The 13573-nt window shown below is 44.2% G+C and overlaps 1 protein-coding gene across 1 annotated transcript in view; it reads left to right on the top strand.

Annotated features, from left to right (window-relative positions):
* Positions 1 to 12227, top strand: part of FKBP1B (FKBP prolyl isomerase 1B) — a 42750-nt gene extending 30523 nt beyond the window's left edge. The window contains exons 3-4 of the mRNA XM_075269204.1: positions 4990 to 5102; positions 10850 to 12227. Coding sequence (XP_075125305.1) covers positions 4990 to 5102; positions 10850 to 10978 — 242 coding nt within the window. The 3' untranslated portion in view covers positions 10979 to 12227. The remainder of the gene's footprint in view (positions 1 to 4989; positions 5103 to 10849) is intronic.
* Positions 12228 to 13573: the final 1346 nt, after the last annotated feature.

Here is a 13573-nt window from a genome sequence, read left to right as displayed (position 1 = left end):
TGTCTTCCATGATGTAATTAGGAAGACAGAGTCTCAGTCAAACGCACCTATAGAGGGTGCTTCCAGTCCTCTCTGCGCCAAGCTGATGAGATGCAAATACATCGAAACGGCTGTCCTTGGCTGAGAAGACTGTATCTGGTATAATCCCAACATCATTGCAAACAAAGGCCTCTGAGAAGGTGATGATGTTAAAGGGAGCGCCCTCTATAGGTTGCTTGACTGAGACTCTGTCTTCCTAATTACATCATGGAAGATAGACTTGCACATTCTCAGTCAGCGCCCTCTATTGGTGTGCATACTTGAGGCACTGGCATCCTAATTACATCATGGAAGTCAGATTTGCATAATCTTCCAATAATGTCTAGGGAGTGAGAGGCGAGTTGGATTCATTAGCGAGGGGAAGGGAACGATGTTCTCATCCAAAGTACGTACCCCTGGGGACTGCAGGACATAACCCCGGGGTACACCGAACTGCAGATTGAGAAACGCTGCCGAGCATGTGAGTTTATGGGTGGGCAGCGAGGAATAATTGTTGGTCTAACAAGTGTTGGTCAGACCTCTTTTACAGGTGTTTGGCCGACTTTGTGGGAATGTGAGGAGGTGACTGGAGTGCTAGAGAGTGACTTGGGCAAAGTGGAGGATTTTTCTTAAGTCGTTGTAAATGGAGGGGTGACATTAGAGGAAGGACTGGAGAGTTGGATGAACTGAGCAGCAAAGTTTTTGATAGATTTGTCCATTATAATGACGGGTTCACACCCGCGCCCGGTCTCTGCTTTCGGGTTTCCGTCTTCTGCCCAAGAAACTGGACAGGGGGTTTGTAAAGTGACCGCTTTGAGCATTTTCTGCCTCTCCGCGGCTAAGCCGTTTTTTTAACCGGACTCAAAGTTGGACATGCAGGGCTTTGTGTCCGGTTAAAAAAAAAAAGGTTTCGCCGCAAAGAGGCAGAAGACGCACACGGGCGGTCACTTTGCAAATCCATTCAAGTGAATGGGTTTGAAAATGGACTGGTGGGTTCCCGTCCCCTGTCTAGTTTCTCGGGAAGAAGACGGAAATCCAGAAAGCGGAGACTGGGCGCAGATGTGAACCCACATCAAGTACGTCTGCTAGCTAGTTATCTCTGTAAGGGAAGGAACAGTATAAATACCGAGGTAGAAGCGGTGGCCCCTGGCACAGGGCCCGGGACATTAGGGGGCCCGGTGTGCCCCTGATGTTTTGGTTTTTTTTATATCAGGCCATTTCCTGCAGGTAACAGACCCTATTTACTTACCAATCTCCAGTCCTGCTCATGGCCGCCTGTGCTTACTATTCTACAGAAGCGGATACAGCTCTGACCAGAAGCGGAGATCAGTAAGTAAGGCCGCGGACCTGCGAACCCCACAAACACTGCTTTCATTATACTCTGCAGCCTTTTCAGACCCCAGAGTGTAACTATCGGAGGCCCAGGGGAGGTGAGGGAACATAAAAAACACTGTTATGTACCTCTCCTGCACTCCAGTAGGCTTCGGGCCACCTTGGTGACGTGGGCCAGGCCGACTTCATTATGTGTCATGACTCACGACGCAAGCCTGGCTCATGTGGCGTCTGGTCCAACATTGAAGAAGGCAAAAAGTAGCGGGGAGCGTGGAGCCAGGGAGAAGTAAGTAACACAATTTTTTATGTTTGTATCTTCCCCTGGGTCTCCAATCATTATACTCTAGGGTCTGAAATAATTGTTCATGGGTGGTCCAAAATGGGGCATAATACTGTGTTCAGGGGCCACCATGGAGCATATTAGTGTGTGCAGGGGCCACTATGGGGAGTAATAGTGTATGCAGGAATGCAGAGAATGCGATTTGGTGGGGAGGTTGCCATGGGTCACTTGGGGGGGAGACATGTCAAATGTTCGCCGGTGTCCAGCCATTCCTAGTTACGCCATTGTGAAGGAAGAAGTACTATGTCTCCTTAAGAAGATTGCCCATGCAGGCACCTTTCAGTGAACATGGACTTACCCCTTGGCAACTGTGTTGAGAAAGATATTGGGGTGTTCTTGACAGATACAGAGAATATTTTAGGTGTGGAAATAGATTGTGTTGGTGGAATATGTCATAAAGAAATGTCTCGATTCAGAGATACAAAATAGGGCGTCAGGATTTGGTGCAGAAGAATAAATTTGTGCTATCTCTATATAGATGATATATATCGAGATCTGAAAGAATTGATGAGTTGCCCAAGGTTATCAGAGTAGATTGTGAAGACAAGATGATCAAAGACTGAACCTTGAGGCACACCAATGAAAAAAGAGGGCAAGGAGAAGATGGATTTGGAGTCAGAGGAACTAAATTTCCTATGGGAATGGGATCAAGAGGGCAGGTGGTGAAAATGACGTCTGAGATAGGAGGTGGAACCAGCTATAGGAGAGGTCGGGGCGGACAGCTGTGATCGTAGGTAATACTAGTGATATCTAGTTAGGTCAGATTCTCGTAGAAATCTGTGCCAGGTCTTCAGAGGAAATACAGTCGTTGCGAGGAGGATATGGAGCCTGCGTTACAGATATAAGATGCTTTGATTGCTTCTTGAGAATTTCAGAGGAAAGTAAGGTTTTTTGACAGCTGACCAACGTTCAAGGTTGTGTGTTTTGATATACCTATATAGAAGAGCTGAGCGTGCCGTGTGGTGCTTGGTGATCTCCACCATTGGTCGTAGCATAAAAATGGGAAGTATATTTTAATACTCTATAGAAACCCAACTCGAGGTCCAGTTGTGAGGTTAAAAATATCACCAGCCACTCTCTATGGGATAGAATTGGCCTCCTATTTATGTCTTCAGGGTTAGGTTCTTCATAGCACAGCTGTATGATGGACCATCTATGATCAATGACTTGGTGAAGTAGGAGGCCACATCTCTTTGTCTATATTCATGACCATGTTAAAAAAAAGACCACGAAAGGCGGACCATTTTTCTCATCCTTTGCATCCACACGGCATCTGTTTTTTTATGGATCTTCGTAGAGTTGAGTCCATAAGGATAGGACATCATCTGACCCTACTTTCCCACCACCAAGAAGCTTAGTTTAGGCCTAAACCAGGACATGGCTTCCTGCCCATGTTCTTGTGAACCCCAAACCAAGTCAGGAACTTTGGTTGAGGGACACCAGTCTAAAAGGATCTCCATTCTCAGATTTTTCTTGGCAGGTGATAACTCTTGGTTTCTGACTAGATAAGAGATAACTAGAGTTGTCTGACCAAAGGTCAACCCTCCTACCTTGATAGAAATGACTTATGGGGGTGGTAGTTGGATAACTATGGTGTAGACCAGATGTCCATGGGTATACCTACCATGCACGTCACACTTTAGTGGTCTTAAAGAGAGTCTGTCCTCAGAATCCAGGATACCAACTCAGCCTCAGATAGATAGGTTAGGGTCTCCTGAATCAGTGTTCCCTCTTGGGAATCGGAGACTCTGTTGCTGGATTTGTCGTGCAAATGAGGTTTTTGGAGTAATGAGGTCGTTTCCATTGCTCCAAAGCGGTAAGCGCAGTGACAGACTCCCTTTAAGGTGGTCTTCAGGTTGAATAGATCTAATAATGGTTCCAATGGAAGTGTTCGAGAAAACCTTCATAGCCGGTCACAGAGTTGCTGAGTTCACAATTCGCCTGTTACCGTAACTGGGTTGCTTTGTGAACTTCCCGGATGGAAAGTTCATAGTCTGTGTTTTTCAGGAAGATGTTGTCTGGTTTACCTCTCTGGATAGACTGACAGACCTATAGAACCGTAGTGAGAAGAGGAGCGGTGTCCTGCCACCGCTGTGCTGAAAATGGGTGATAGGAGCCAGACGCAACGGAAAATGTGACACACGGTGACGGATAATGTAATGTCTTCCAGTGTAATCCTTATAGTGAACGAAATGTGATTCATCTCCATTCTGTAAAAACAATGCTGCCTAATATACACCGAGCACCATGATGAACTGCAGGCTAAGTGGTGTTTAATCACTGCGAGTGATGCTTAGCGCCTCCTGGTGGAAATAATTAACATTACAGTATCATGTAGTCATAAATACAACAATCTGACTCAGAGATCGAAACAGGACACTGAAAAAATAATAATTCCGTGAGGCAGAGGGCCACAAAATGAAGAGGAAAGCCCTTGTAGCAGCATTATAGTAGTTATATTCTTGTACATAGGTGGGGCAATATTACAGTAGTTATATTGCTGTACATAGGAGGCAGTATTAGGGAGCCTTCACACGATGTAACGCTGTATTACGCGCATAATACATTGAAAGCATAGGGAAAAAAGCCTCCCATCGATTTCAATGGAGACTTGGGCACAGATGTGAACTTACGGGCAGCATGGTGGCTCAGTGGTTAGTACTGCAGCCTTGCAGTGCTGGAATCCTGGGTTCAAATCCTGTCTAGGACAACAGCTGCAAGGAGTTTGTATCTTCTCCCTGTGTTTATGTGAGTTTCCTCCCACACACCAAAGTCATACTGATAGGGACTGTAGTTTGTGAGCCCTATATGGGACTGTGACTGCACAGCGGAATATGATGGCGCTATACAAGTAAGCATAATAATAACTTAGGGAGCGTTCACACTACCGGTAGTGTCCGTGACACCTGTCATTCACTTGAATGGGCATCGGTCTTTTGCACTCCGTGCCCGTCCTTCCCTGTCCGCTTGAGAAGTCGGACATCTTCTCTTGCGGACAGGGAAGGACGGGCACGGAGTGCAAAAGAACGCACCCGATGCCCATTCAAGTGAATGACAGGTGTCACGGACACAGTTAGTGTCCGCTCCTAATGTCTGTGCCAGATTTTGAGCGGACACTAGGAGCGGACACTACCTGTCGGACACCGACGGTAGTGTGAACGCCCCCTTAGCCTAAATGTTGGTTTAGTGACATTTACTAATGTTATGTTTTTGATTGAGATGTCTTGTCATTGTGTGACCATATTTCTGCTATTACCCAATAAAATGTCCTAAGTTGTGTCATTATTTGATGATTTCAGGCATGCTACAAAACGGAAAGAAGTTTGATTCATCCAGAGACAGAAACAAGCCTTTCAAATTTCGATTAGGACGACAGGAAGTGATTAAAGGATGGGATGACGGCATTGCACAGGTACACTAGACCCCCCTCTCCGCAAACCTGCTACTATATCTGCAGCTCAGCACATTGCAGATTGTGTGAAAAACCTAGCAAAAACCAATTAACACCCTTAGCAAAGAATCTGTATCTACAAGTATATTCTCCTTAAGGAGCTCTGCTGCTAAGGAGTACCACCATTCATAGAGAGCCTGTACACCAGTGCACAGAGACTGTAAGACTCCAGATTACAGGGAGTGTCACCAGAACCAGCATATCACCCCAGCCCTGCAGATAGATAGGTTACTGTCACCAGACCAAGCAACCAAGCATATAAGACAGTCTTTCTCAAAGTGGGCGATAATGCCCCCTTGTGGGCGCTGGAGGCCTATAGGGGGGCAGTAAAGGGCACAGAGAAGATTGGGGGGCGTTGAAGCGGTTTAGGGGGGCGATGGCTAATTTAAAGGGGTGGTATCATAACAATGATTCTATCTATACTGCTTGTTAATGTGGATTTAAGACTTTTCCTAAATACATTGCTTCAGCAAAACTGCTTTGTTTGTCCACTATCTTACTTTATTCACTTCATTATGGACACTAGCACCTGGCCCCCTGCTCATTGCTGAGGGAGCCACATGACGTAGCTCCCTGCTGTGTGGGGTCTGAGTGTACGGAGCCAGCCTGTGTCTGCATCACACATACACATCACATACACATCACCTAGCTCCCTGCTGTGAGATAGAGGGGGGAGGGTGGAATAAGTGCTGCTTTCTTATATAAAGCAGTCTAAATCCTACTGGGCTAAAGGACCTGGTCTCTCTGTTCACTAGGATAAAGCTTTATTATATAGAGCAGGCTGCTAGTGGGCAGAGGAGCCAGGTCCTTTAGGAAACTCCGTACAAGGTAAATCCAAGTCTACAGGACCTTTTGATGACCTCACAGGCCCTTCAGTCATCCCATAGGATCATGCTATGTGGTGGGCGGAGCTACACACTAATTTGGGGGCGGGGCTAATTGACGCGAGCAAACAGGAAGAAAGAAGATTTTTAGGCAGCTTAGAAGGCAGATCAAGCTTCATGAGTCTACCCCTTTAAAATAGTTTTTTTTGCTTTTAACACAAACTTTACCGCTCCTTTACGCTTAACGCGCGTTTCCTCGTGTAACGCCATCTAGGTGACTAGACAGTAACTATTTCCTGTCCAAAAGTTGTCAAACTGTACCGTAGATGGCGGTAAGCTCCAATGCGAAGCAAGAAGTTTCTAGTCCATTCTCAAAAGTACTAGGCTCGCCCGCTGCCTCATATAAAAGCGCACGCGCCATCATGTCACAGCCAGTCATGTCATTCGACAATATTACGAAAACAAGTGAATTTAGCGGCTAAGTAATAGAACTGATAACGAACGAGGAAATAAAAATAAAATTCAAAAATGAATACCAAGAATTTTGGCTACAAAAGCCAATCCCGCAATTGCACCCTGGATTGTGGTCCATCGTTCAACGATTTTTGATAGCATTCCCATCATCGTATCGTGAATGTGGATTTAGTGCTGTGGCAACGTTGCTATCTAAAAAGAGAAATCGGTTGCAGATTACCAAACGCGGTGACTTACGGCTGTTTTTGAGTAAATTCGAGCCTGATATTAACAAACTTGTTAAAAATCATCAAATTCATCCTTCACATTAGATTAGTTTTAAAATTAAAATTGAAATGTTTGTTTTAATAACATGAATTTTCCTAATATTACAAAATGGTGTTTTACATTACTCTCATCAAAAAGTCTTATTTTCACATGACACACATAATTTAATTATTAACATAATGACTGCGATTGTGATTCTTAAGATGTAGTAAAGTAAAAAAAATTGGGGGGGAGGCGCTAGAAAATAATTAATTCTCAAAGTGGGCGGTAGACAAAATAAGTTTGAGAACCTCTGATATAAGATAAGATAAGATAAAATAATCCTTTAATAGTCCCACAATGGGGAAATTTCAGTGATACAGTTTCATGGATGGTACAGTAGTATATAACAAGAGAGAAAAACACATACAAGCTCATGGCAGATAGAGAAATACTAGGAATCATAGCAACTAAAAAGAAAGAAACACAGACACACTGCAGGATCATTTAGTTCTCTGTGTGGAGTGATGTTAATAATACAGCCTGACCGTGGTTGGAGGACACGAGGAGGGGTCACAGCATGTAGACATAACAAGAAGAAAAACATTTTGCAGAGGTGGGGGACATAGGCAGCTATCATGATAACATGTGGCAGTTCCTTTGGTAGGTGGTGAGATCTCCTGCTCACAGCTGATAGTTTGGTATCTTGTATCAGCACTATTGTCCATTAACCACAAAAAATGCCCCAAATATCCTTCATCACAAGCCCTCCTCCTCCTCCTCTTCCTTTCTTCTTACCACTGTGTTCTACTGCCCAGAGAAGTCTGAAGCCATCCAGGTAGACAGGGTGCTGCTCTCTTGCCAAGCTTCCATAAACACATGGGTAGGTGGGTGATGGTAGGTTCCCAGGTTGTAACAGAGTCCCACGTGTCCACAGTAATAGAAAGAAATACCAGTCAGCTGTAACATCTTCACACATCAGCAATAGACGCCAAAAATCATCTCCTTGAAAGAAGAAGTCCACACTTCCATGTAGGTTCTCCTCCATGCCGCATGGTGACCATGCTGTCCTAGCTCTGGGGGGATGGTAACAGGCACATGTGTACACACAGGAAACCAGCTGAACCAGGTCTTGAGTCCATGCTTTACAATAGAAACAAAATACTCCACAGGGTCTTCCATTCGATTTATAGTTGCTAATTCATAGTGCTAGTTTGCTTGGTTACAGGATTCTTGAAGATACAGAGAAAAAGAGTGAAAAAGGAAAGATAAAAGTTGCTCCCAGCTTGGAGCACTGTATCAGGCAGCCAGCCACTCAGGGGGCGGCAACCCAATCCTGCAGATAGATAGGTTACTGTCACCAGACCAAACATATCACTCCTTGGGTTGAGTTGATCTTGAGATTTCCGATCATTTTCCAGCTGATCGCGATTGTGAAAATTGCTCAATCGCCGATCGGAATCCGATCTTTTCCATTCCTCAACTGTAGTCAATGGGAAAAGTCACTTTTAGGGTTGAGACGATCTTGAGATAACCTCCGATCTCGATCCCGCCGTAAAAGATCGGGTCAGAATTCCGATTGCAATCGTGAAATTTACTCAATCGCCAATCGGAATCCGATCTTTTCCAATCCCGATCGCTCAACCCTAATCACCCCAGCTCCGCAGATAGATAGGTTAGTGTCACCAGAGCCAGCATATCACCCCAGCCCTACAGATAGATAGGTTAATATCACCAGACCCCAGCCCTGCAGATAGATAGGTTAGTGTCACCAGAACCAGCATATCAGCCCAGCCCTGCAGATAGATAGGTTAGTGTCACCAGACCCCAGCATATCACCTCAGCCCTGCAGATAGATAGGTTAGTGTCACCAGAACCAGCATATCAGCCCAGCCCTGCAGATAGATAGGTTAGTGTCACCAGTAGCAGCATATCATCCCAGTCCTGCAGATAGATAGGTTAGTGTCACCAGAACCAGCATATCACCCCAGTCCTGCAGATAGATAGGTTACTGTCACCAGAACCAGCATATCACTCCAGCCCTTCAGATAGATAGGTTACTGTCACCAGAACCAGCATATCACCCCAGCCCTTCAGATAGATAGGTTACTGTCACCAGAACCAGCATATCACCCCAGCCCTGCAGATAGATAGTTTACTGTCACCAGACCCAGCATATCACCCCAGCCCTGCAGATAGATAGGTTACTGACGCCAGAACCAGTATATCACCCCAGCCCTGCAGATAGATAGGATACTGTCACCAGACCCAGCATATCACCCCAGCCCTGCAGATAGATAGCTTACTGTCACCAGACCCAGCATATCACCCCAGGCCTGCAGATAGATAGGTTAGTGTCACCAGAACCAGCATATCACCCTAAACCAGCAGATAGATAGGTTAGTGTCACTTGAATCAGATAGTATTTTCCCCTTGCTGCCTCCAATGCTGAGATATCACAGCTTTTGTCAATATGCAAAAGATTTCTTTGCAGCATTGCATTGCTCCAATGAGCTCATTTGCATAGAGACAAAAACGGCAGCATCTCGGCACCAATTCACACAGTTTAATTCAGGTGACCTTAACCTATCTTATGGGTTCTGTGCCAGTGTATAAGCCCTTACATAAGGAAGACGGAGCTCCATTCCTTGACATTCATGCTTGCGTGACTCACCTTGGGCTTTCCTGGGTCACAATTATTCTTGGTGTTTGCTGAGCTGTGAGAAGAAGGTAATTTGTCCTATATCTATACAGATGGCGGCCTGCCCCCTGCCCCCAATGTGGCACCGATATAAATGATGCTGCTATTTTTACATTGTAATATAACATACTTTATGTGATCCCTATGTGTATTTTCATCTTGGCCTCATTATAGCCTGTACGTCTGTTGCTAATATAAGCTACCTATGATTCACGAGTGACTGGTGTCTGGGATACTTTTTATAGAAAGGCATACAGATTTCTTTGGAGATTAGTTGGAGGAGTATTGGCCTAAAGGGGTTTTCTCAAGAAGCAAGTTATTCCCTATACATAGCTTATCTTACAGATCGGTGGGATTCGGACCACTCAGAGTCCCCCTTCCATATTCTGGAATGGAGTGGTGAGTGGTTCAGTAATGCATGGAAAAAAATTTTTAAAAACCAGACATGAGAGGGATTCATCCAGACCGGGGTTGTGTACGCCAACCTTTAAAGAGGACCTTTCATGCTTATGCGGTTTTATAGATCGGCTTTCCCGATATGTGCCCCAGGGCGGAGATATCTATCGGACCGATATCTCCCCACTGTCAGAAGGGCGTTCCTCGTAGTTTAGCGTCATTGCTAGGTTGTAGTAAGGAACGCCCCTCTGAGTCTAATCATTCATAGCCTTGTACTTTCAAAGGGGGTGTTTCTTACCACCCAGCTATGACACTGAGCTATGAGGAAAACCCTTCTGACAGTGGGGAGATATGGGTCCGATAGATATCTCCGGCCCCAGGGCACATACCGAGAAAGCGGACACTGTCGAATTTCTAGCGATATATAAAACCGCATGTGTAGGAGGACATGAAAGGTCCTCTTTAAGAGAAAAGATGTTTCTCGGAAGGTGAAAAATATTGGGAAAAAAATACTCACCTGTTCTCCAGTCTGCTGTTTGGTCCCACGGCGCCTAGGGAATTATTATAACAGAAGTCCCCGCTGCATGTGACCGCTGTGGCCTACGGAACGGACCGGGGACATCACTCGCATACCTCGTGACCTGTGACATCTCAGTTTCTTTCCCTAAACCGCTGGTTTGCCATGGGGACCTGCTGGAACAAGCCCTTGGACGCTGCAGGACCAGACAGCAGTGTGGTTAGCACTGCAGCCTTGCAGCACTGGAGTCCTGGGTTTGAATCCCACCAGGAACAACATCTACAAGGAGATTGTATGTTCTCCCTGTGTTTGCGTGGATTTCCTCCCATTCTACAAAGGACGTACTTATAGGAAAAAAAAATGTACATTATGGTCCCTATATGGGGCTCACAATCTACATAAAAAAAATAAAAATCCGCACCTCTGTGGCATAGTTTTCGCCTTTAATCACACAAATTTTGTGATGATGCTCACTTTCAAAAACATCACCTAATAAGACTGGATACACAATGAGCACTGAATCATTTTTGTTGTCTTTCTCCTTCTCTAGATGAGTTTGGGCCAACGAGCAAAACTGACCTGCACACCGGATGTTGCATACGGATCCACTGGACACCCAGGAGTCATCCCTCCCAACGCCACCTTGGTTTTTGACGTGGAGCTTTTGAAAATTGAGTGAACGTAGACAAGGGCAGGCTGACAAAAAGATCTCCAAAACCATTATCCACCTCTTCCTTTAACTGACCACCTCCACCACCATCACCCTCACCGCTGGAGAAGTCGACGAGATTGAATAGGGCCACTTCAGCAGAAAGGGGCCACACAAGTCTTCACATTAAACCATGGCACCGTCAAAGTAGACTGCAATGGCTTCCATTGCAGTCTCCTCTGGCGTTATTATGACAGGACTTCGGAAATTTACGGTCTTCGAATGTAGGTCAATATATAGCGATGAATCCAGGCAGGTTCTCACCATGGTCATTGAGATATGAAGAACTCATTGATCCGCCATCGCCTCTCTCTCATCTAGGTCATTGATGCTTATAGAACTGGTTCATGCTCACCCTATAGGAGGACCTTCCAAATCCCATACATTCCACAAAGTTACTGTACACAACATTTCACTTTCGAGAGAGTGTCCGTAGATTTCAGATATATGGGTGGTGTCATTCACAGGCCGGATTTCATTTACCATGTGCTTATATCACAAAACGCGCAAAATATGAATGTATCTTAACGTGTGGCCGGTTTTAACGCCAGAACTGAAAACCATCTGCTGCTGATCCTTAAAGTCGTCCTATTCTTGGCAGCTAAAAGAGGCAGCCCCAACAATCGAAGATCAAAATGGCATCAAACGCTGTCGTGGAGAGGAAAAAGTCTTCAAAAATATTTTATTTAGAATTTTTTAAATATTATTTTAACTTTAACCCACCTATTATAAATAGATTTCTTTGCTGTATAATATTGGCTAATTTGCTTCAAGTGAATTATGAATATTTATATTTCCTATATTTCCTATGTCAATTAATTATTTTTTTTTCTTAAGAAAATTTTAGTACTAAAAAAATGCCTCCAAAAATTTGCCAAAGGGGCTGCCTCTTTAAAGGGCCTTAAGGAAAACTACCTAGGTTACTTTCTTCTTCTTCTTTTTTATTTAATACATTCATCAAAGTATCTTCCCAGATCTTGGCCTCAGCCCAGAATATAAAAAAATAATCAAAAATTTAATGAAATGTGGAAAAAAAATACACAAAAATAATGAATTGATCTGCTCCACAAGTAGGGGGCGCTCATTGCTGTTATTGTCATTTTATTTTTCTTAAGTGGCGTCTGTGTTTTTTCGTCTTGAAGCTTAAAAAAAAACTTTTTTGATTTCTAAGAAGACAAGGAAAGGAAGAAAAGAAAACAGAGAAAAAAAAAAAAAACAACTAGAACCACAAATAAGTCTGCTATTTTGGCTATAACACTCTCTAAGTTGTACATTTCGTTAAGCATTTCCTTCCGGTGGGGTAAATTGTTTTTGGCAATTGGGCGTTGATTAGTGTTGAGCGAGTAGTATTCGATCGAATACCTCGCCGGCATAGGAATGCGTGTAATCGGCCGAGCACCAAGGGGTTAAACGCATCGAATATTGGTGCTTGGCCGATTACACACATTCCTATGCCGGCGAGGTATTTGATCGAATGCTACTCGCTCAACACTAGTGTTGATGGAAAAAGTTATTTTGTGTGCTGAACCAATCCTCATGTGAATACAAGCTTACTTTCATATGCCAATCCAGGCCAAAAATGCCACTCTACTCTGTCCGGTTAACGGGGTTGTACCGTAAACCACAAAAAATGGGCCTTTCTTTATCAAAAACATTGCCCCTCTTATTAATAGGCAGTGTCTGGTATTGCAACTCACTCCCATCCAATGGACTTGCCATAACAGTCATAGCCCATTGATATGGGGGAAACAGATTTTTTTTTCTCAAAAATTCACCCTTTAAAGATGGCCATGGCCAAAAATTTTTGAAAAATACATTATAGAGACCCCAATTTTTGACCATGTTATCGGCAACAACATGGCTATTTTTGGTCTGTGCATTTTTCTTGCAGAGGAACACGTAGAACACGCAGGGACCCCGAACCTTCCCAAGTGATAAAAAACTAAAACCACAACTTTATTTCTCAGGGTTCAGTGACTGAAAACTGCTGCTCCACCATGACGATTGGCTCAACAAACAGAATGGCTTCCTCCAAAGTGTGCGGGAAAGGGGCAGAATTTTTTTTCTGACTGTAAAGCTCGGATGGGCCACCTGGAAGCAAGAACCTTTAATTTGCATGTGGCATAATTCACAGTACAAAAAAAACTAAATAATAAACCAGATAAAGCCCACTGCCTTACAGTACACTTAGGAAAGGAGGTGCTCGGGGGAAGTACTCAGCACATTCTGCGCACAAATGGGCATTAGCTAACGGTTATCTGCTGTATCACACCAACTCAGTCCTGTAAGTCTTGCTTGCTGCTGATCTAAAGAGAGCCTCTCCTTTAACTACATATATACAGATCTCTATATATATATTACAAAGATGAATAAATTTTAAGAAAACCATCGTTGCTTCGTTGGTGTGGTTTTTGTTTTTTTTTTCTTCGACACTTTTTGGTTGGTTTAGCTTTCATGTAGTCTACTCCTCCGATTGGCGCACGTGGTGCCAGGCTTACACTCCTAACACCTTCTGCTGAGGGTTTTTGTATCGGTGGTCCTTATGGATGGACTCACCCTAGAAGG

The sequence above is a fragment of the Leptodactylus fuscus genome, chromosome 3, assembly GCF_031893055.1.
Source record: "Leptodactylus fuscus isolate aLepFus1 chromosome 3, aLepFus1.hap2, whole genome shotgun sequence".
Taxonomy (NCBI): domain Eukaryota; kingdom Metazoa; phylum Chordata; class Amphibia; order Anura; family Leptodactylidae; genus Leptodactylus; species Leptodactylus fuscus.
Note: the sequence above shows the minus strand (reverse complement) of the source record. Positions and strands in the feature narration are given on the sequence as shown.